The 23,683-nt window shown below is 48.0% G+C and overlaps 2 protein-coding genes across 2 annotated transcripts in view; one reads left to right on the top strand and one right to left on the bottom strand.

The window, feature by feature from the left end:
- LOC135822515 (DNA mismatch repair protein Msh6-like) overlaps window positions 1-1,534 on the top strand; it is a 29,620-nt gene extending 28,086 nt beyond the window's left edge. Inside the window, exons 35-36 of the mRNA XM_065335299.1 lie at window positions 705-772; window positions 1,175-1,534. Of these exons, the coding sequence (XP_065191371.1) occupies window positions 705-772; window positions 1,175-1,280 (174 nt within the window). The 3' untranslated portion in view covers window positions 1,281-1,534. The remainder of the gene's footprint in view (window positions 1-704; window positions 773-1,174) is intronic.
- A 36-nt stretch (window positions 1,535-1,570) lies between these two features.
- Window positions 1,571-22,272, bottom strand: LOC135822516 (uncharacterized). The gene is made up of 23 exons (XM_065335300.1): window positions 22,034-22,272; window positions 16,819-16,866; window positions 15,634-15,799; window positions 14,710-14,803; window positions 13,926-13,974; window positions 13,337-13,420; window positions 12,500-12,595; window positions 12,011-12,163; window positions 11,547-11,654; window positions 10,882-10,943; window positions 9,968-10,044; window positions 9,446-9,523; window positions 8,906-9,023; window positions 8,081-8,144; window positions 7,616-7,681; window positions 7,022-7,080; window positions 6,190-6,376; window positions 5,663-5,770; window positions 5,150-5,216; window positions 4,649-4,765; window positions 3,998-4,073; window positions 3,314-3,389; window positions 1,571-2,036 (listed from the first exon to the last, which is right to left on the bottom strand). The coding sequence occupies exons 1-23, from the start codon at window positions 22,062-22,064 to the stop codon at window positions 1,960-1,962; spliced, it is 2,061 nt and encodes a 686-aa protein (XP_065191372.1). The 5' UTR covers window positions 22,065-22,272; the 3' UTR covers window positions 1,571-1,959.
- Window positions 22,273-23,683: the final 1,411 nt, after the last annotated feature.

Genomic DNA, 23,683 nt, shown 5'->3' with positions numbered 1-23,683 from the left:
TACCTGCAAGAGCCGTGTAGACTCTACACGTAGTGCTAGTGATGCACGCGCAGCTGCCGTACCATGGTATACCAGTGATGCTGAAAAAGAGGGCGTGCTGGACGTGATACTACACTTACCTGCATGAGCTGTGGGCATGCCGCGGCTAAAAAAAGTTCATTTCAAGATCGAGGTGATTCCGCCGACGGTAATCAACCGACCTCGCAACAATCGTGTATTCTTACTAGGCTTCGTTGGTGGTGAAGTAGAAATCATCCAGAGCTAGCAGACGACAAGCATAGCAGCTCTTGTCCTGTGGAGAAATTCAAAGCGTTTGAAATGAGGCGCGACCAACTTTCAACCTTCCTTGAAATATTTCGGAACGATATTTTTGCGTCCATTGACATCAGCGACGATGAGGACTTCATCTCTGCATGACAACTCTCAGTCCACTTGTCCTGGAACGTTACTCTAGTCTTCAGACTATCATACTGTGTAACAAGTTTTGAATGGCTTAGTTTATGGAGTTGTCAGTAACAAGTGACAAGTCACTAGTCAAACTGCGACAATTCCGATGACGCGGAGGAAGTACAACGTTTCGGCAAATTGCCTTCATCAGGTTCACAATGATGTGCAAGAAAGAACAGGATACAAGAAACCCACTGAAAACCAGCAATGAACACATTCATGAAAAGCTGCTCTCTATTGCTATGTGTCCACTATAGATAATAGATATTGGACACCAGAAGGCGAAGGACTTTGCACGCGCTGCTGAGCGTGGTCGCTTATTCCGGTAAGACTGTGTTGTCTGCACTGTGCTGAACACGCATGGGAGGTTATACAGAGTACATGTACTGCAGTGTGCCAGGTGTTTTGCCGTCATGACTGCTGAATATGCATGTGAGATTAGAGTGCTGCAGTGTGCCAGGTGTTTTGCCGTCTTGACTGTTCTGTACGTGCATGGGAGATTAGACAGTGCTGCAGTGTGCCATGGTTTTGCCGACACCATTGGGACATGACTTGACCGCTTTCTAACTCGTGATCGCCTGTGCTTGCACCGGTCATTTGGGACATGCTTTTTCCACTCTCCTATGCACTACTGAACGGCTTGTCCTGTTTGACTCTCACACGTGTCACCTCACGTCTTGCCACGGTGGCATGATATCTTTGTTTATGTGTGTACTTTGGTGTTCAGGTCCCTAATGCAATCGCCAATGGATAACGTCCACTCGAGCATCTCCGGCTATTGCAAAGACCTGCAGCACTTCAACCAGCAGGCAAGTGTGAGTGTCAACTCGTAGGACACACTGTAGTATCGTCTGCAACATTAGCTCATCCCAACCGGATCACTTCCATCCGTCAGGATAGTTTCTCGAAATCCATCTCCGTGTGCTCTTTTTTACTCTTTTGAACTCTTTTTCAAAAACTGAATTGTGTGTGCATGGTGTAGGTAATGTAATTAGACCTTTCCCACACATTTAGTACTCATTCCAGTTTTACTTTCTTGCTAATGTTCTGCACATAGTATGCGTCACTGGTGGTGACAAGCAACCGACAGACACTTCCATCAATGCTCCACATAACTACTTAGTACTTACTGCTCTAAACAAATTGTATATAGCCAGACTATTGTTCTGTGCTGTTCGGATAGGTGCCAAGTAGGAGGATAGGATGAAATGAGAATGTAGGGCTAAATTTTAAAAATTTCTAATCTTTGGATATGACGGCCTAACTTAGTGCTAAAAATAATAGTGATAATGATGGAAATATAATTGATGTGGCCAAATGCTGGCCATATTGCTACAGGATAAAAATTAAAAATGTTTTGAAAAAATATTAGCAAAGGAAGAAAGAAAAGAATTCCAGATAAAATATTTCCTAAATTTGAATGGAGAGACTTTTAAATATCCGCCTCGCCCTTTCGCTAACAGTAATAGTACATTGACTGCATCTGGAGGCTCTCTGCAAAGAGAGGAGAGACTACAGCTTTGCTCGGCCAGCAAAGGTACTGTTCTTCAGCGTCTGTTCGTACGACCAGAACTCGTCGTTGCTGTCACCTACGCAAGCAACACAGCAGACGAGGAATGACAGTGAAGAGACGCACAGACATATTTCATTTCATGCCAACTTGCTACATATTCATAGGGGAGTCAGCTTGTGGCATGCTAGTACAGGTGAATACTGACTGGCTTGATGCTCCTGTCCGGAATCCTTTTGTAATGGCAGCTTGGACACAGCAATGTCTTTGCTCTTTTTAAGTGTAATAGAAGGCGTTTGAGCTAGCAAAGTCATTGCCCTCAAATATTAAATGAAACGGCAAGAAGTGCCTCACTCGCCATTTCTTTAGCACTGGAAACCCCTCACCCGGTAACAAAGCATTAATTAACACCTGTAGACGAGTCACACTTCTATTTCAATTACATCATGCACGTCATCTGAGGGCCGCAGGGGCCGTCGTATGAAACCTTTCACCTCAAGGTATACGGTAGGGTAGAGTGCGCGCGTATGTCCATGTTTCATGCTACACAGGCATGCCTCTCTACCAACACGCAAACTCACACGTCACACATGCTGAATTTTAGATCCTCATGCAGAAACAACAACCATCAGCAAGCCAAGAGGATAAACACTTGCTGAACTCTGATTGGCCGAGGCCGGTTGACCAATCATTTCAGGTGTGAAGTTCACAGCCAGCATAGGCTATAAAAGTAATCATTGCAGGAGGGGACGGTGGTCGGGGTTTGGGATGGCCAGAATTTTAGATTTTCTTCTCCGTACCCTACACAGGCAGGGCCGACCTAATAACTTGCTATGAAAGAGGAGGCAGAAATTGTTCCTGATATACCTACAGTTGCGCTCACTGAAATCCGACCCAACGTGCAAAACTGGCGCACCCTAGACCAGTTAGGATTACATCACTGTGGATGTTTTCGATTTCGACAGCATGTTACAAGGCGAGGACGCATAGTGCTCCTGACTACAACTATAACCCGGTTGGCAGAGTCCTGGTCTTGCAACATGCTGTCGAAATCGAACAACTTTCAAGCAAGGCTTCTATATACCATCACCGTACACGTACTTGTGCATGTGTACGTCCGTCCGCATTCGTACCACTTCCAGGGTGTCCTGGATCGTGCAAATTGAGGGTGCACACTTTGGGCCGGATTTCACCAAGCACAACTAACTGTACAATCATGTATGCAGTGACTAGTGACTGCTGGGTCACACGGCACAGGAATTGCTATGTGCCTGGCTGATGTGCCTGGCTGATGTATTGTGGAAATGGTCTAGATATTTAGCGTATGCAATAGTGACATGCATGCCGCGCACTTACGGACTAGCGCAATGGGTCCTAGGAAGCTGTCCGGCACGCACAGGCCATCCACTAAGCATCGGCAGTGTACACGCACCTATAAGCACAGGCATGGAGAATATAAGACTTACTTAGTAGTGATGACATCCATTCTACCTACACCAGCATCATACAGATAACCATGCTGTTCGGCCAAAATATGCAGCCAGGAATGAAGATGGTGGTGGTGGGTGGTGGTGGGTGGTTATGGTGTGTTTGAGGGATGATTACTACGGTAGTACATAAGCCAGGCGCTGTATTATACCGGACAAGAGGGTACATGTACATTGTTTGCTATAGTCAATTCATCCAAAGTATTCCCGCTGGCTTATAGAAGTCCGGTTTTGACTGAATTGAGACTAAAAATCCTCTTTAAATTCAAAAGATCTGGGTTTGGGATGTGCAACTCCACACCTGTCCTTATTTTGTAAAACCGGGCTGATTTTTAATTCCCTATCTTTGGACTTTTTCCGGCCTCGAATGTGGCTTGTCTTAACGATATCTACATTTAAACGTGGAGGACACCAACAAGTCAGAGTGCTAGTTTAGGATGAATGGAGTGTACAATTGTAGTGAGCTCTCCCCAGACTCAACTGTCACTGCAGTACTGTTCGCCAGGCATGTGTCAGACAGCATGTTGATGTGTCCTGAACTGTGTCAACATACCTCGGCCAGCAGGGCATCGAACTCCTGCCGCATCTCGTCCTGTATGCCAACACTGAGCGAAGACGTTCCACAAAACCTGTGGAGGACCACACCGATCACCAGAATTTTGTTAATGCAAAACCTCTGCATCCTTGCCTTCTAGAACAAACAGTAGATGCACAATTCGTGAAAGGGTGTGACCGAAGGTACCAAACTACATTGCATTTCAAAAATATAGACGCATGATTTCCAAAAGCCACATAAAATCTGTGATTGTTTTGTGCATAAAATTTTTCGAAATTGGGCGTTTGTTATCTGGTCGCTTATGAGAGTAATTGGGAGAAGGACCTGAGCAATATTCGGGGAAAAATTCTCAGAAAGCTCCAGCCAAAATATTTCAAAACTGCCAGGCGTCTATATTTTTGAAATGCACTGTAATTAGTAAGTACCGCATCCTGGTGGGCATGGTTCTGTGACTGGAGATTCCGGGATGTTGGGCGAGTACGCTGTATGTCCTCTGTCACACTCGTGACGCATTCGTTTCACCCTTGCGGAACAAATGGATCGGATCGATATCATTCGGTTTTGTTCAAATGTTGGGCCTGTATTGCGGACATACTAACTTAGTACGACCCGTTACAGTAATGCCGCTGTTTGGGCAAGCTGACTCACCTGGCATCGGCAAGCACCAACCACAATCCGTACAGACTGGCAAGTTTGCTGAGCAGAGTATGGGCTGTCTTGCTCTTCACCGTGCCAATGTCTTCGATAAACCATTGCAGAATTTGTCTGTATTGGCAGTAACGGAATGCAAAAACAGTGACAACAAGAACAGCAGCAGCAGCAACAACAATGAAATACCCACTAGTCAGTCTCGGCAGTCACACCACATGGTCTCCTTGCCGCAAACATCTCTCTATCGTCACCAATCTGTTGGGTATGCATGGCCCATCCTCAGGGTGAAACAATAAAACTATGGACAAACAAGCAAGAAAATATGTTTTCATCAACCACCACACCATAACTGCCCGTTAACGAAGAAAATAGAGTAGACAAACCGTGCTGTGCAGCAGCACAGTGAGAAGAAAATTATGAACAATGATGCATTATGTGAGAAGTAAGAACTCACAGTGCTTCAGCTAATGCTGACACACAATTCTCTTTTTAACTTACCTCTCAAAGAAAGCTTTGCCGCAGTCCACCGCGAGAGAGCCACACGCGTTCCATATCCTGTCATCGACTGAAATAGATGACCAATACAGCGTGCAAGACATACAACGTATGTTAGTCTGTCGTGAACGAACACATCTGGTTGTATGAGCAGTGAGCACAAAACGCCGGCCATGGTGACTGATCAATGTGCTTCCCGCAAACTGGGGCTGAAATTACAAATTAATTTCCAATCAATTTTAAAATCGCTATGGATTGCCAATATCTAGACAAACTTTGCCCAGGTTAGCTAGGGAAACGAGGTCAAAGGTTGCGGACTGACTGTGATAGTAGTCTGTACACAGGACAACGGTTAGAAGAAATACGAAACTAAAAGGCACGCCAATTAAAAAATAATAAATACTACTACTACTACTACCAATTGCAAAACAACCAGAGGCTACGCGCTTGGATAGCCTACCCAGGACGGTGCTAGACCATCAGCTAACAATCACAAGGTAAGTTACATTCACTAACCTTCACTGGCAGGCACATGCTTCACCTTGTCTTGCTCCACTTGTAACTGTTTGGACAGCAGGTCCATGTAGAGTTTCTCCCGCACTTCCAGACAGTTGAGTAGAAACACTGAGAGTGTGCCACAGACAGAACAGAGGTAGTAGCTAAGAACGACAAAGAAAACACCAACACCTACAGGTGCCCGAAAAGTGTAGAGTGATGCCGAAACCTGTCAAAGCCGACCGATCACGGAACCCCCGAATACGGCCCTTGTAGCAGTACAGGTGGTTCCCTTGTCTAGGGTCATGTGAGTGGAAATCACACTTCAGTCCTGCTTGTACTGGTCTGCTGGGACAGGTGGTCGCCGCTTGGCAGGTTCTATTTAAATGTAGATCTCAACCATAATATTATTGTATTGCCAGAGTACCTTTCTTGTTTTCCACCATGTCACACTACATTAGTGAAGAGCCATACCGAGTACATGTGGGTGCAATGGAAGTACTTGATAATTGGCAGCAGCAACAGCAACAACAGCAGCATCAGCTTACCAGGATGCCGTCGAAGAGGTACATCAAAGAGATTGCCCGCATTCACCACCCTGCCAGCGTCGGTGTCACCATCGCTTGCTTGCCACATGACCGGATATCTGAGAGACTGCAAGTCGAGCTGGTCCTGCAGCATGCTATTCTGGTGTGACATCATGCTGTCGGCGGGGAATCCCCTCTTTGCCACGCCCTATGCAGCAAGATAGGGAGAACAAACGCAAGAGAATGTGTGCTTGTTAAACACCTACATTAGGCATAGTACGTTGCTACCTTGCTATACGACCTCTCGGCGGACAAAAGTAGCGGCATCTCGCGTTACTTTAGTGATTGAAGATACAATAGATTCATTCCCATGGACGTGACCCGGTACGCTAGACACATCCATGCTTCTACATCACCGCCACATACCATGCAGCCGTAGCATCAAGGCAGACAACACACTGCAACAGGCAACTAGCCACAGCGGATCATCCCATACCTAGAGCTAGTACAATCCGCGCACCAGCATACAGCCCTTCAACATGAGAACGGCCTGGCCTGTGCCTGATGTAATTTGGTCACCATCCAAGAGTTGTACAGCAGCGAAGAGACCATTGAGTATGATTGTTTGGCTCGTAACTGGCGGCGGCGGAGTTTGAAGAAGCTCTTGGAATTAAGGCGTGTTGTATGGATAATGGTGCACAGCTGGTGTGTGCGTGTGGGGGCCGGGGGGTTAGGTGTGTGTTTGGGGGGTATGATGTTCGGTGGCTCATGTACGAGTACCAAGTAATACTGATACAAGTGTTAACATTCCTGTACATTGTGATAAAGTGAGATGAACGGCATGTATGCATACCTTGCGGTACATCTTCATTAGCTGGCGAGTCGTCAGTGCTAGGAGAACGCAATTATCACCTGCGGGAGCGGAAACAAGATGGAACAGAGCGTAGTGTTGAAGAGCTGGACACATGTACTGTAGGACATTTGAATGTAACATGGCTTGGCATTTACAATAGGAACTGATCATCACAGGAGAATCTTAGTAATCACGGAGACCACACTAGATCATAATGCCCGAAAGTAGGTCAATCTTGACCCCAGGTTAGGAAGTTGTACATGATCCATGGTCTCTACAACAAGCGATCGGGGTGGCGACCTACTGCTGTAAAACACATTCCAATCCAGCAATAGCATACAGCATGTGCACGCATCAACCCCGACTCCCCGCACGTCAAAGCTCGGGCTGCAATCTCTTATAGAATGAAGCGAAGCCCAACGATGTACGGAAACCTTCACAAGTCTGCCCGGCACTGGCTGCCAATATCTCTCTTCATCTCTCCACTTCCTAATTCGTGTACACCCGATGACAGTACATTGTACACAGTGCACTATACATAGTATCGCAAGAGTGCACAAATGAACACGGTACACTTGTACAAGAATGGCTCACCTTCATACGTCAAAGAAGCATCAAAGTCGGCTTTGAGTCGACCTATGTGATTCCAGGATGCATAACCTACGAGCAGCCAGACACGCATACATACACTATAGTCAAGAATCAAAATATTACAACTCCGGTACACTCACAGGGTTGCACGGCAACAGCACGCAGAGCATGTGATGTAAATATTGCCACGGCAACCATTCAAAACGATCTCGAGTAGTGCATCAGTCTCCATGGAAGTATCGATGCAGCACCAGCTACCCAGTACACTGGAGGGACTGATTGCAACCGGGCAAACAGTCTGATGCACAGCATAGGGCTAACACATCAACTGACCAGAGACAGTGCACAATCATACAGGTGCTTCGATGTACAATGAGTTAACATTCAAGCGGGGCTGGGTAAAGGCAGAAATTCCTGCATACGCTGGAGACGTCACCATGTACCAGTACGCTGTTTAAACCACCATACCTAGGCCGCCACAGGCCTCTCTGGACGATTGAATGGCGTCACGAGCAAACCAGCCACCCACCGCCTACAGAAGAGACAGAAAACACAAGCACCCATGCAAACACGCACCTCTGTATCATCTGGTGCTGGAGGCGGAGATATTAGAAATACATATACAATTACTTGTCAGCACACGAAGCACAGACGCTATATCATTTCGACCAGGCCTTTTGTACCATTACTTTTCAAGTTGAATACAAAGGTAGCAAGCAAGTCCTTCTAAGTTATAACCGGCGCTTTGGCGGTCAGAGCACTGACAAAATAGCACTTTAAAAGATAGCGCTAGTGGCGCCAACTACATATTTGGCGGTCAGAGCATTGACCAAATAGCATTTTGAAAGGTAGCGCTAGTGGCGCCAACTACATATTTGGCGGTCAGAGCATTGACCAAATAGCACTTTGAAAGGTAGCGCTAGTGGCGCCAACTACATATTTGGCGGTCAGAGCATTGGCCAAATAGCACTTTGAAAGGTAGCGCTAGTGGCGCCAACTACATAGTGAAACAATGAATATCAAACAACAGTGGGGACCATGGTACTACAATGTCAAAACAGTGACAACTTTCGCACATACATGTACTTCTTTTGCACACAAAAGTTCAGTTAATCACCATTGTATTCGACTTGAAAAGTAATGGTACGAAAGGCCTAGTCGAAACGATAATTATGACTTCTGTGCTTCGTGTGCTGATTTGCTTTCCTCCAACCAAGAATCTATACAATTACTTGTCCAAGCAGTACCCCAAGCAGTACCGTAAGCAGAAATTCGGGATACAAGGCACAGTACCTTGTATCCCGACGTCAGTATGTGAATGGTCTTCATCTGCTGCATGCGCTCCGTGATGTCCTCGCTGCGCTCATTCCACTGCACCTGCACACGATGTGAGGCACACTGCAGTGCGTACCTACACAGTGAACCCAACACCAGCCAGGCAGAAGACATAGACACAGACACAATCATAAGGACACGCAAACAAACAAACACACAAGCGCATGCACGCACACACACGCACACATGCACACACACACATGTCCCTATGTCACTGTAAGAGTCACCGTAAAACAAACACACGCACAGATATCCAAGAGAGCACTGGAAAACTGATAACAGCACCGACACATACACAATCGCTTGAACTTGGCGTGCAGTGATAACACACACACAGCATAGTCATGCACGTATGAACCATGCAACTGCAGTGCAAGATGGTGCGCTTAGCTCAATAGCCCGGGATGCGCTTGGCTTGCTTTGCATTCGCTAGTGGAGAAAACAACCAGTGTTTTAATAGGATTTTCACGGGCTATTCCGGTTAGTGTTGTTACTCACGCCATGGCCAGGTAGGGGAGGAGACGTCGCTGGTGCATGGGGTAGTCCATCAGCAGTATCTCCTCACCATTACCGACTCTGCACAGAGGGTGACATGTACAGAGCATTCAGCACACAAAGACAACATCAAGTTCCCAATGCAAAGCCATGTTGTGATCTGCCGGTCTTCTCGCAAAAGGGGAAAACCATACAGCAAATCGACAGAGAGGGAGGGAAGCAAGGGACGGGAGAAGAGACTTGAATTTCTCTGTTTGTAGACCCAAGCGTTCTGTACACGAGAAAGACGAACATTCGGACAAGAAAGTAGGATAGACACGTTCAAGACCAAGCAATTGACTACAGCACGCATCTTGAATACACATCCACACATGGGACGGTGCTCACCTTCACCCATCAACTTATGCATGTATTTCCACCCCTCTTTCTTGCAAACAGTATTCACACGGGCGAATCTACTAATGCAATATATTACACACTATACATATCTCTTCCCAGGCAACAGTTTCCGCATACACTGCGTACCTGAACTGCCGTCGTGACAAGCCGTATCGAATAGCAGTGCCGACAGTCACTTTGCTAATACTCACGGCCGCACAGATCTGCGTGGAAAGCAAGAAGAAGACTGCTTTGCTTTGCAGTACAGCGACATTTCAACCTGCTGGCTAGCAGTGTTTCTGATGATATTTCCTGATATTTTCATGTCACACACATGATTGTAAGCGTGCATGCCCCACCCCGCATCTAGATAAAACCAGAAAGGGATAGTTCCATGAATGCGCCCAGACCCAAAGTTTCCAACAGCCGCGACGGCCTGTACGTTACACATGGCCTGTACGTTACACATGGCCTGTGCGTTACACATCACGCAACACAAACCGCTGGCCTACTGTAGACGCCGCACAAATCACTGACCTAATCCCTATCCACACCATCACATGCACAAATCACTGACCTAATCCCTATCCACACCATCACATGCACAAATCACTGACCTAATCCCTATCCACACCATCACATGCACAAATCACTGACCTAATCCCCATCCACACCATGACATGCACGGCCAAAACGCTATCGTGGCAAACCCAGACCAGTTCGTCCAGGCACGGGACTAAAACACTCCGTCCAGCAAGCAACAAACAGCACCACGCTACCCTACCAATCACAAAGTACAATAACGGTGGCGAGCGCTATCCGGATCGGCGTACACATGCAGTGCCAAGTACTCATTTCAATTACGGTGTGTATGGGTGCAGGACCACGTTCACTTCAGCTCCGTATGCGCACGTCCGACATTCGCAGTGCCGACTCTCGACTGCAGAGTACCCATTTCAACTACAGTGTGTACGGGCGCTTGGCCTCCAGCACCGTAAGCGAACGTCTGCCCGGACTTCACTTGCCCCAGCTGCGTACCAGTATGCGTATGTACTACTTACAATTGCAATGCGCCCTCGCAGTAACTCAGCCAGACACATGGCAAAACGCAGGTTTCTGTCCTCTGTAATGGCACAGAGGAAATACAACGCACGCAGGACACACATCCATGACTACAGTAGAGAAAACACGCTCTGAGGTGATATGGCTTGGCTCTTCGTAGGGACAGAAAGAAAGCATGGGGCTATTCTAAAAAAGTAGGTCACTAGCCTTCAACTTGCTCCCACAATTTTCAAAATCCTGTTGTCAAAGTTACCCTGCAAAACCAGATTGGTTCTCTTTGCCTTCGATTGCCTTAGTTAAATAAGTCGATGTTCAACCGCATGGAAGTAGTTCTGTTGTCAAGAATTGCTGATGAATGACTGAGCGATCTAAAAGTCATGCACACCCAAGCCACATCCAGGCCATATCCAGTAGCAAGAAACTTTTCGTGTGACATGTGTTCGAAGAGGATAACCTGGCACATTACCATCGCGCAATAGGCCCATTGCGCATTGCCAAATACGGAAGGTATGAGTAAATCATGTGAGTACGCTGGGATAAGTAGATCACTGTTCAACACCCCAGACGACCATGCCCAGGTGGCTGTGTGGGGTGTTTATGGTACAAATTAAGTCATTGCACAATGGACTGATTGGCCTGGTGATGATAGCGGACACGGTCTTACCTATGAAGGATGAGTATGCACCGTCAGCATCAACACCGCCATAGCGACTCAGTAGAGAACCAAGCGGCACACGCACCTTGTCGAACCAAAAGCGGGCGTTGGAAACACCTAACACACACACACAAACACGCATACGCATGGACGCATGCACACACGCGTGCGCACACACACACACACACACACACACACACACACACACACACACACATACAATAGAACAGAATGCAAGCAGACAACAGTGGTGCAATACTCTCTGCTCAGGCCTCAGCCAGATTAGGGTCGACAAATAGAATGAACATATCAAAGTCAAAATTGGTATTACCAGTATGTTGCTAGTAGTTAACACAGTAAACCATGATGCTCACAAACTGTAAGCTGTTCATTCGAAGTTGCTTCGGCTTTTGCAACATTCATAGCACATCATTTTTAACACAGGTATTAAAATGAAACAGCTCCCATCGTACCATTCAAGCCGATCTTGTGGCCTACGTCGGCCACCCTGACACCCGGTCTCAGCTGGCCGGTGTCGTCGCGCAGCCGTACTGTAAAGCCGTGCACTCCGCAAGACTGTCCCTGCGTGTAGAGCTGTGCCATCACCACTGCTATGTGTGCATCAACTGGAGTTGTTAAAAACCAGAACAAAAACGGCATGCGCGGTGAGATCTCGCCTCGCTTCGCCGCACAAGTTCCCATGGATACCTAGAGTACTCGGTAAGAAAATAAATTGCCTGCGAGACTAGCTGCTAGCGAAACATGAACAAATCGCAATGCCCATGTCCTAGACAAGGGGAGCTGGATATACTGGGAAACAGTGGAAATGGAGACATGTATTGTATTGTATGTGACGTGCTCACTGAACGACGGGCCCGCGTGCCAAGCAGTTTCTGAATTGCACGTATTCACAGTTGGCGCCAGAGTCAGCCAGACTGACATTTGGCGCCTTGCAACCTTACCTCCACCGCCGATCCAGAATTTCTGTGCCGAGTTGCTAGGGGTGTGGATGACAAACTCCTTCGTGCTTGGATCAAACGTTGCCATGGTCTCCAGATCTGGACGTGGTGGCGTGCGGGGATAAAAAGATAGTTAAAAAAAGAACGGTAATGAGATGGTGCTTACAAAAGATGTGAGATGGGCTTGCAGTCCGAATCAGCAGCCCAGGTTACTGATCTGCCTAAAAGTGTCACTGCTCATTCGCAATCTCCGGTACATAATTGAGCTCCTTGTGTCGGCCAAGGTGTTCTTCTTCACTTGATAAGACGAAAGCACATGTGCTGCACAAAGTGGCTGATCTTGCAAAGGTAAATGATGCCTAACGTCATCGAGGGAAGTTTGTAAATAGAAAAGGACCTATAAGTTACTAGTTACTGTATGGCTAACAGTCCACCAAGGTCCACTTATAGGTCCTTTTCTATTTACAATCATATTACTATTGGCTCAACATCCGAGGGAAGTTTGATCAAGAATATACCAAGAGAAAAGAAAAGAGCGGTGGCATGTGGAAGAGTTACAATGTACAGTTGTGCTTGGTGAAATCTGACCCAAGGGAAAGGTGGTGCCCTGGACCAGTTCACATGACATCACTGCATTTATACATGTGTATGCTCCCGCAGCAACACCCATCCCACGTCTAGGCCGTCACAGGCTGTGCAAGCTAACGTTAGGGGCGTCAAATACGCAATCTGGGTCGGATTTCAGCGAGCACAACTGAACATGTCTGACTGTACATGTATTGTAACGGCCATGAGCCTCTCTACACGCACCCTCCAATACACAGCACTCGTTACACTGACCTCGTACATTCGAGCCATGGCCAAGCTCCGTCATAGCAAAGCATCCGCGATGCTTGCAGGAAACGAGACCAGGTATCAGCTCCTCTGCAAATACAACAGCATGCATGCACAGTGCATGTATAGTACACGTGGAACACATAAGAAGACAAAAATCCCCTGGCATAGGAAAATCCCCTCGGCTAGGGAGATCACGTGGGATAGGGAAATCCCCTGGAATAGGGAAATCTCCTCGGCTTAGGATATAATATCACCCAGGATAGGGAAATCCCCAGGGATAAGCTTGCTATTCTGAACGGTGAGCTTCAGCTCCTCAGAGTTGCATTCATGAACCTAGCTAAGCAGTGCACAGTAGCAGGCATGGAGATGCACAAAGCAAACATGACCCCGGCAACGCACAGCCCACCAATAGAACTTCAAGCAGTAAGGCGGGTGAGGATCACACACATGACTCGGACTCTTCAATACGGCCACACACACAGCATATGCACGTGCCCATGAAACAAATCTATGCAAGCATCACACCATGAAAACTGAACACGCATCCTATGCTAATGCATAGAAAGAGCAGAAAGAAAGCCGCAACGCTCACCCCGCTGCTCGTCCGTTCCCATGGTAATGATGGCTCCAACACACAGGCCCTGTGCAAAGACAAAGGCAAAGAGCAGGAAACACACACATGGGTTCGGGCCGGGCTGGGCTGTTGGTTCCAGCTGAGTTGGTTGTGAGTGGGCTGTTGGGTCCAGTTGGGTTGGTTGTGGGTGGGTTGTCGGTTCTGCTTGCTCAGTGAGGCGTAGGTCATTTCTAGGTGGCTCGGGTTACTCGATTTTTTTCTGACAATTGGCTATGTGGCCAGGTGTGGCTCTGCGGCTCGTGGTTGCAGCTTTACTGGAAACTTGTGGAAAACCCACGTCTTCATCCACAAACTGCTGCCACACTCTGGCATTTTCCGTCTCTGCAGATGTGGTGAAGGTGGGGCCTTCAGTCGAAGAACTACGTGTACATGTATGCCAACCAGCTGTGTTTGTGTGTTTGAAGGTAGACCAGCTGAAAGCCTGAAACGTATCCCATCAGGCTAGCATACCTACTGTACGCGTGGCAGCCATACCAATTAAATGCAGTAGCGAAGAGATGAGCTCATTGGGATCTCCTGGAGATATGGCTGCCAGGTGGCCTGAGGCAGTGAGGCAGGAGTTAGCAAGTCTGGACGAAGCCACTACAAATGTGGTTTGGGTTGTGGCGTGAGCTCCGCTTCTATAAAAAGAGTACTGGTAAGGGGCCATCCAGCATTTATGGATAATTTTCACGGAACGAAAATTTTAGTTATGCCACTAATAGTACAAGCTGCATGACACAATGTATGCAGCAACTCTTACCAGCTGTGCACCAAGCATAGTGGCTAGTGACATGTCGTGCATGCTCAGCGACTCTAGCCAGGCCCACAGGTTCATGTTCTGCTCCTTGCTGGGCCTGCACAAGAGACAAGAGGCCATAGCACAGACACTGTTAAATACAGTCAACTTCGCTAATAACGACTACTGCGGATATAACGACAATTCGCGAAAAACGACAGAATCTCCATGCCCAGAGCAAAGTCCCATCCAACTGTAATACATATAATGAGACTTCGGGTATAACGACACTTCGCGAATAAGGACACTTTTCTGATGCCCCGCTGAGTGTCGTTATAAGCAAAGTTGACTGTATATTCATAAACAACCAATTAACTACAGTAGTGCCGGGTGCCGAAGAACTGGGCGATCAGCCTCCTAGCCCAGGCTGCTCTTATTTGCGCGCACAGCAGTCTATGCGCAGTGGAGAACCTGTGTATATAACGGTATACTGTGCTTGGTGAAATGCTAGCTAGTTCGTTCTTTGGCAGCTGGCAGTCCCTGTAGAGCACTGGAGTGTAGTGAGGATGCATGGTTACCATGAACTAGAGCCCATGTCAAATGATCAAAACGCTTCCATTGCTGGCACACGTTTACAAAACATTTCCGTGCACTTTCATCATCAGTGGTAGACAGCTACCTGTACTACTTATGAAGACAAGGCAGGCTATGACCATGGCAGTTTGTGTATTGATCCAACGCAAATGAATGTCAAAGGGCGATGCATCTGAAAGCACATACATACATACATACATACATACATACATACATACATACATACATGCGGGTAGACACACACACACACACACCACACACACATACACACACATACACACACACACACAGTCACACACATACACGCACACACGCGTGCACACACACACCTACACACATACACACACTACGTACCACGGAACGCGCATTAGATCCATCATGCCCAGCTCAGCCACACGCTCCATGCGTCGCCACGCATTGTCACGCTGGACATGCATGTGAAGATCAGGCTGTAGGGGACTGAACGGTGGCTGCAGCAGAAGCTTGAACACACGCTGGCGCTCATCCTGATTATGACGTTCTGCAGCCAGCCAGCCAGCCAGCCACAGCCAAGAACACAACGAGAAAAAGGGAAATACGACGCGCGCACAACGCACATGATAGTGGTATGAAGAAGCACAGCATGCCAAGAAGAAAGTTCCGCAATAATTCGTTACACAGCATCCTGTTCCGATGCAAACAAGTCCTTCAGTATACTTTGAGATGATGTCCTAATTGGGACATGATGGTAAATGCATAACCATGTGCACTGAAGACAGCAAAAGCACGGGAGGTCGACGAAGGCATTGTACTTTTAGAATAGGGTGCTCTCCAACTGGTGTGTGTGTACGCATGTACGCACGTGCACGCACACACATGCACATATGCACGCACGCACATAGAGAATCTGATGATTGTTTCGTACACGAAACTTGAAATCATAGCCAAACAGGTGCCCGTCTTGTGCGCGCAAGTGTGTGTGTGTGTGTGTGTGTGTGTGTGTGTGCGTATGTGTGTGCGCGTACGTGCGTGTGTGCGCGCGAGCGTGTGTGTGTGTGAATGTGTCTATGGCATATACATTACTCTGCACTCTAGTGAAATTAGCACTCCATTCGAGCTGCCTCGACCGTGTGAATACCGAGAGAGTAGGCATATTGGACTTTGGGTTCCGATCCGCAGCTTATATCGACCATTGTTAGCAAACACAGAAAGCATCAAGCATACCCACTGACAAACCGCTATCTTCAGATAATCCTACTCCTCTGTTTGTTCCCCCAGGTTCCACTACTGTAAAGTGAGAAACTTTCGCTAGAGATTAAATTTCGCTATTTTCGCGACCATCACACATTCGCGAATATAAATCTTCGTAAACCTCTCCGTACACTGATTGTAGACAGCACAAGATCCGATTGAAAAGATACCGTAGAATCGCAAACGTTTCTCATCGTGAACCAGCCCGATTTATGAAAACGCTAAATTTGCACGCCGCGAAAGTTTGTCGCTTTACAGTATTCAGGGGAGAGCACAACCGTGGACCAACTGGTCAGTCAAGTCACTTACCAATAAACTGCTGCAGCTCGGCGACTACTCCTGGCATACCACCACCCACTTGAGATGTAAACAAAACGGAAAGAAAACAAACCACAGCATAAGGTATTCGGCTACCAGTAGTACATCTACCATCACAATCGCATTGAATCTACAGCATGTATACCCAAAGAGCACGACAAGAAGCACACGGAAGGAAGGATGGCAGTCAGTTAGTGTTGTAGAGCAAGGTTGCAAATTTTGCGTGTGTCTCCCCGTGTAGTGTCCAGGCTATCCCCACCCAGACAAGCCTCTGTCGCTGCGAGATGGCAAATACGACAAGCATCTCTCCATTGGCTGACGCCCAGATGATCAAACTGCTTTGTACGCTTCCGGGCATTGAACGGAATGTCTTGGACATTGTCAAATGTGCTCGCGAACCTGTCAAGTGCAGCCCAATTTTTCTTTCTTTTCTGTAGTCTTTCGTTCCTGCGGAGCACTGAAGCCGAGAACCTATTGTCGGCAAAGCTGCCCCTGCCTCTACCCCACTCCTGCCATTCCATTTGCCCCATCTCTGCCTTGCTGCTTTCGCCGTCCAAAGGTGTGCGAGGTTATCTGTAAAAAAAGTCCCGCCGTGTAAAGTCCAGTCCTGGAATCCAAGCAGACATTCATGCATGCCAAAACTCGGCCAGGGAAAGAGGCGGAGAGTTTTCGCCCTCAAAAACCTCTGTTTTAATTAAGCTTCCGTTATAAGCCAGCGGCAGCATCGTCACCAGCACCAACATCTGCCACCTACACTATGGAGGGTCTACCTCTTCCTAATATTGACATCCTCAAACATCTGGGAGTTCGCTTCAATGCAGACCTAAACTTCCATCAACACTACCTAGACATCAGCCGCAAATTCAAGCAAAGAGTAAGCCTACTTTGTCACATGGCACATCGTCTTACACCGCAGGCCATGATGCTCCTCTACAAGTGCTATGTTAGACCTGTGATTGAGTATGGTGTCGTAGTGTGGTCCTTTCGTCTTCGTTCAAGCGACTTGACTGAGCTGGATAGAGTCCAGGCCAGGTTTGCAAGATCCTACCTTAGGAAACGCAAAATCCGAATCGACACACCCAAGCAGGATCTTAATAAAAAAGCTAACATTGAATCTCTTCTTTACCGCAGGCAGTTTATAAGCTTAGTTACCATGCACAAATTTATTTTCAGGTATAGACGTTTGTGAGAGCATGCATGGTATTCGTTGCTCTAACTTCTGTCTTACATTCCTTGTTGCACCCGCCGGCTACCATGGCTCATTGATGGTCTCCCGACATGTAATACATTCCCTTTGACTGTGTGTCACCGCCAGATCCTTTTACTTCTGGTGTCCGTTTCATGTTCATCTATTGCTTCGATCCCAGTGCCATTTCTTGGGCATGGGACAGCGCTGCCAAGCGTTTGTGTCCGGATGCAGCAGCTGTCAAGCCACCAACCCACGCCGCGGAGAGGCGACCGAGCCCACTCGTCCGGTATCAGCCAACGGTCCCTGGACTCGTCCGGTATCAGCCAACGGCCCCTGGGATGTGGGGCACATCGATACCCTCGAGCTCGGCGTTAACCGGTCCGGGCGTTACCACTGCGTGTTGGTATGCGTGGATGCATTCACCAAGTGGGTCGAGGTGGTTCCCCTCAAGCGTCATGACGGCATCTGTGTGGCTAGAGCTTTCGTCGACGTGTGCTCTCGGTGGGGTCCTCCTCGCGTGGTTCGATCCGACAACGGCACAGAGTTCAAGAACGCTGTCATGTCTTCCGTCTACGAGGCGTTCGGCGTTCATGTCTGCTACGGCGCAGCACGTCATCCCCAGTCGCAAGGCGTGGCCGAGAGGTTCAACCAAACCCTGTTGACCCTCGTGCGGAAGGTTCTGGATGAGGCGCACGACTGGGAACAGGAGCTGGCGATGCTCCTGTACTACTATCGGATCCGGCCGCACAGCGCCACCAACGTCTCCCCGATAGAGGCCATGGTTGGTTGGCATCCCCGTGGCTTGGTCGTGGATCGGCCTCAGCACTCGTATTCGGCTGGCTCATGGGTAGACGACCTCCAGCAGCGGCGATGCGAGACTACATCGAGTCTGCGCTCGGCCGCTTCGACTTCATCGACGAGCCGACACCGAGCCGCTTGACTGTTGGCGATGCGGTCATGCTTCGCCGGCCTCAGCGCTGCCAGAAGCGCCTAACCCCGTACGAGCCTGGTTGGCAAGTTATGTCGATCGTGGGCCCCTCGACGGTGGTGGTTCATCGGGTCGACGGCACCGGCCGTGACAAGATCGTGAATGTCGACTTGTTAAGGCGTGCCGCCGAGGACGATCTGCCGCCGCCGCCGCCCGTCGCTCCGGGTGCCAGCGATGAAGCCGAGTCGGGCCCTGTTCCGTCTCTGGTATTGAGCGTTGACCCGGTCACGCCACCGCCGCCTGCTGCAGGCCCATCATTGCGCGCCCGGTCTACGCTCGTGCGACCTGCTCGATATTCATGATTATGTTGTAGCTATTCGGTAGTGACATGAGTCACTAAGGGGTGATGTGAGAGCATGCATGGTATTCGTTGCTCTAACTTCTGTCTTACATTCCTTGTTGCACCCGCCGGCTACCATAGATCATTGATGGTCTCCCGACATGTAATACATTCCCTTTGACTGTGTGTCACCGCCAGATCCTTTTACTTCTGGTGTCCGTTTCATGTTCATCTATTGCTCGCTTGCGCGCTGGCATGCAACTGGCGTGCTCTCATGCGTACAGTGCGTACAACAAAGAACTACGTCAGTTCCAGTTAGTTTTTTAGAGTTGGCCGTGGAACAAACTTGTGTTTTTCGCTCTCCCACATTCTCTGCTTCTTCTCCAATAATTATATGAACACTGTTCGCCAAAGAACTCGTTGTGGACGTTGTTGCGAGTGCGTGTCCGGGAGTGAGTTGGGGCGGTCGTGATTATCTAACACGTTGCCTAGCTTCATTCCATTTCAATATCACGCAGAGTGCGAGACGCCCAAACAAAATTATTCTCCCTAAAGCAAAGACCACATCAAAATCGTTGTTTCTCTTCCAAACCTCCCTCTTATGGAACTGCCTCCCACCAAGACTAACCGCAGAACCATCCATTATTGTTTTCAAGAATAAGCTTCGCAAACTCACTTGCATACATAGTACTTCGCTCTCCGGTATGCCCACACCATGTACATACCCCCCCCCCCCCCTTTGGTCGGTGTACGAGATGCACGAACAGTTTTCGTAGGGTGAGTACTTTTTCATGTAGTACTGAATGCGGCAAGTAGGACTCGCCCATCCGCCCCTCCCCACCTGAAGCGTCGAGGAGGTAGGGGTGCTCTGGCGGGATTTTACGGTATTATTAAAGCGGCCCTATGCCAAAGCGGCTGTCCGTAACAATTTTACTTTTTAAAACAAAATATTGTAATGGCGGTGTGGTGGTGGTGGGGGGGGGGGGGGGGTTGAAGTGTTGTTCGCTTCATCACCGCTGATGTGGGATTCACACAAGGGTTTGCGATGCGACAGCCGAAAAACCGGGAAAACCCCAGATCTCCCCTCTCTTATACACAACCACCGCAATTGCAGAAGTTAATCTTGGACGTCTACTTTCATGATGCAACTCAATGCGATGTAAGCTTTGGACTGTCTTTCAAGCGATCCCGGTACACTAGATTCAAGAGCTGCTGGTACTTTAATTGAAGTAGCTAGGTGAATGCCAGCGAGTCAGCCGAGCGCACACGCCTGTAATGCCATACAGGTCAACCCTCCCCCTCCCGGTGCTTCCGGAGAAATCCCTGGAAAACAACAATACTCCCGGGATTCCGGGGATTTCAAGCAAACTCCCAGAAAGTCACATTTTTTGTCTGATCCAGGTTTTTCCTGAAAACTCCAGTGACTCGCGCCTCCAATGTGCGGGTTTTTTTTCAAAAAATATGTACGCTGTGCACTCGCACTTCGAACTCTGCATGGCACTTTCAAGACCTGATCAGCCTAGCTTACATGATCTGCACCGACAGGCACGCTAGGCGCCCGCCGAGGCGCCGACTGATCGAACAGCAATGCAAGGTCGAGCCGTGCTGTTTAGAGTCCAGAATCCTGTGCCGTCGAATGTTTTTTTGGTGGGTAAAGCTCTTTTTCATGTGCGTTGTGCCATCCAGGGATTTTGAGAGAATTCCAGTGATTCCGCATGTCTTGTCAAGGGATTTATATTGTTTTGTGGCTGGTCAGTATGCAATGCGCTTTCAGAAAAAAATCAACACGGCAACGGTCACTCTGCTGAGTCTTTTTGTGAATGGTGACTTCACAACCTCAACATGATCATTTGCGGGCATTATTATTATTATTATTATAAGCACGTCCGCGTTGCTGGGGCCCCCATTGGATGGAGGTTGCCCAGGTTCGCATGTGCCAAACTGATTATGCCAACGCCTCATGACGAAAACATACATACTTCAAGGGCGTCGGAACCGCACCGGCCGGGGCGGCCATGGCCGCCCCACTTTTTCGGCCGTTTTTTTTTTTTTTTTTTTTTTTTAGCACACTGCAACAAAGCGCGATGATCTCAGCGCAAACGTGGCAAATCCTTGTCCCCGATCGTGGTTTGTTGCAGAATCAAAAGTCCATGTACACTGAAATGGCACCAAATGCCTGGGAATGCTTGCAATTGGCTTCAATTTTTGAATTTTTTTCCCGGGGGAGGGTAATGTTTGTCCCCGATCGTAGCATCTTCTTGGTTTTTTGCAGAATCAAAAAGTCTTTCATTGTAGTTACCGTACACTGAAATGGCACCAAATGCCCGGAAATGCTTGCAATTGGCTTTAATTTTTGAAATTTTTTCCCGGGGGAGGACCCCCGGACCCCCCCCTTCCATGGCCGTCCCACTTCCAAAGTCGTTCCGACGCGCCTGTACTTGCAGGCATTACACACCGTAAACACAACCTTCTGTGAAACACACATTTTAGCTTTGGTTGGGGGGGGGGAGGTGTACTGAGCTGTATGCACAAAATTTCATTTTGAAAAAATAATCGGTATTTTTACGAACAATCCCTGTTTTTCAAACTAACTAAAAATAATAATTAGGCAATAGTACGCATGCATTGGCGGACCTCAACTACCAAGTAAAGTGTAATGCATTAATGGTACAGTACTCGTACTGGAGTTCAGCTTTTACATCGTGGGAGATCAGATATTGCAAGTGGATAACAGCTACAGCACGCTTACGATCCATGGATGCCACAGGTTTTTCGTCCATGGTGATCGTCTCCACAGCCAGGACCGCTCCGCGATACACACGCCCAACAACAAAAACCCTTTGACGTGTTTTGACTTCACCCTCGCCTCGCACAGGAAACTAATAGCTTCAACAAAAGGCGAATGCGTACTAATAACAAACAGTGAAACTGATCACAGTGTTTGTTGAAGTAACTGTTGCTACATTAGCCACTACATCACTCATCAGTACAGTCATACTTTGTGACAGGACTGGCATGCAGGAGATAATAGCAATAAAAACTGCTTTATGGCAGTTTTCTAAAAAAGTTATTGTGTTCTAGTCCATGGACCCCGTCTAAAAAGTAAGAAATTAAGGTGGCACTATGCCTTCAGAAGGTCAAAAATGAAAATCTCTCAGAAAGCGTCGAAAACTATCTCAAACGATAGCTCTTGTGCTGAAGCACGACTCCTGAAGATTTGAGGGGATTCGCTCAAAGGACTTCAGAGATAGAGCATTTCAAAGATCGAGATAGACCTGCAAATTTCACAATTTTGATTTTGCAATTGGTTCTTTTCGTTTTTGAACGCAATCAATCGTGTTATGATAAAAACCTTCCTTGATGTAGTTCAAATTTTGTGGAAATCTCAGGAGCAGTGCGCGGAGTGATTTGGCGACCTCTGCGCATGGGTTTGGTTACCATGACAGCCGTCAGAGTGATTGCGCATGCGCAAATTCAAATTTGATTCAAATAAATTATTTGATGGAAACGTCTTTGTTGTTTCGTTCTGTACTAGCTGTGACAATTGTACAAGCTTGCAGGCGTTGTTTTTCTATTGCGATGGGGAAGAAGCGAGCTCAAGGCCGACCAGGCAGACCCAGAAAGAGAAAATTTCATGGAAATCAACCGGCGCTGAGAGCCGAATCGGAAGATGAAGCTGCAGCATGTGCGCCAGAAAATCTTGACGATTCTCTGCCAAATTTCAACGATTATTTGCCTTCTAGTTCTGATGATGCTGAGATTTCTTCCGAGGATGACCTGAGCACAAGCGATTCGAATTCGGGATCCAGTTCAGACTCGGACGATGACAATGATGCAGAACTACCTCATGGATTCAGGCTCGTCGACTTGGTGTGCCTTCAAACTCTTTTGTTGGCTTCTGTGTGTTGCAAAATTTTTCATGCACCAGTCACTCTGAGTGAGCCGAAGAGGCAAGGGCTTGCATCCTGCCTGGAGCTGACCTGTCAAACCTGTGAAGCTCACACATCGCAGTATATGTCAGACAAACATAAGCGTGTTTGGGATGTAAACCGACGAGCTGTGTTTGGCATGCGCTGGATCGGTCGCGGGCACGGAGCAATGCTGAAGTTGGGAGCTGCTTTGAATATGCCTGTGCCCATGACCTTCTCCGCATACCAAGGACATGCCAAGGCTCTACACAAATCGGCCAAGGTTGTTGCTGAGCATAGCATGAGTGCGGCAGCGACACAAGTCTTGGACAATGCACCTGGAGATGTCGTTATTGCCGACACTGCCGTTACGTATGACGGAACCTGGATGCGCAGAGGCTATGCATCGCTGTATGGTGTTTTTGTGGCCATGGCATGGGGCACAGGCAAAGTCCTTGACGTTGAAGTTCTATCCCGATTCTGCCACCAGT

Source organism: Sycon ciliatum, chromosome 8 (genome assembly GCF_964019385.1).
Source record: "Sycon ciliatum chromosome 8, ocSycCili1.1, whole genome shotgun sequence".
NCBI classification, from domain to species: Eukaryota; Metazoa; Porifera; class Calcarea; order Leucosolenida; family Sycettidae; genus Sycon; species Sycon ciliatum.
This window is presented reverse-complemented; position numbering and strand designations above follow the sequence as displayed.

Excerpts from the sequence above, each read along its gene's own strand:
- LOC135822516 (XM_065335300.1), bottom strand. The coding sequence starts at position 22,064 with ATGGACGAAAAACCTGTGGCATCCATGGATC. Across the intron at positions 10,944-11,546 it reads TGCATACTCATCCTTCATAG|AGGACAGAAACCTGCGTTTT; the intron begins GTAAGACCGTGT and ends GTGCCATTACAG. Across the intron at positions 4,766-5,149 it reads GGCAAAGCTTTCTTTGAGAG|ACAAATTCTGCAATGGTTTA; the intron begins GTAAGTTAAAAA and ends CTGCCAATACAG.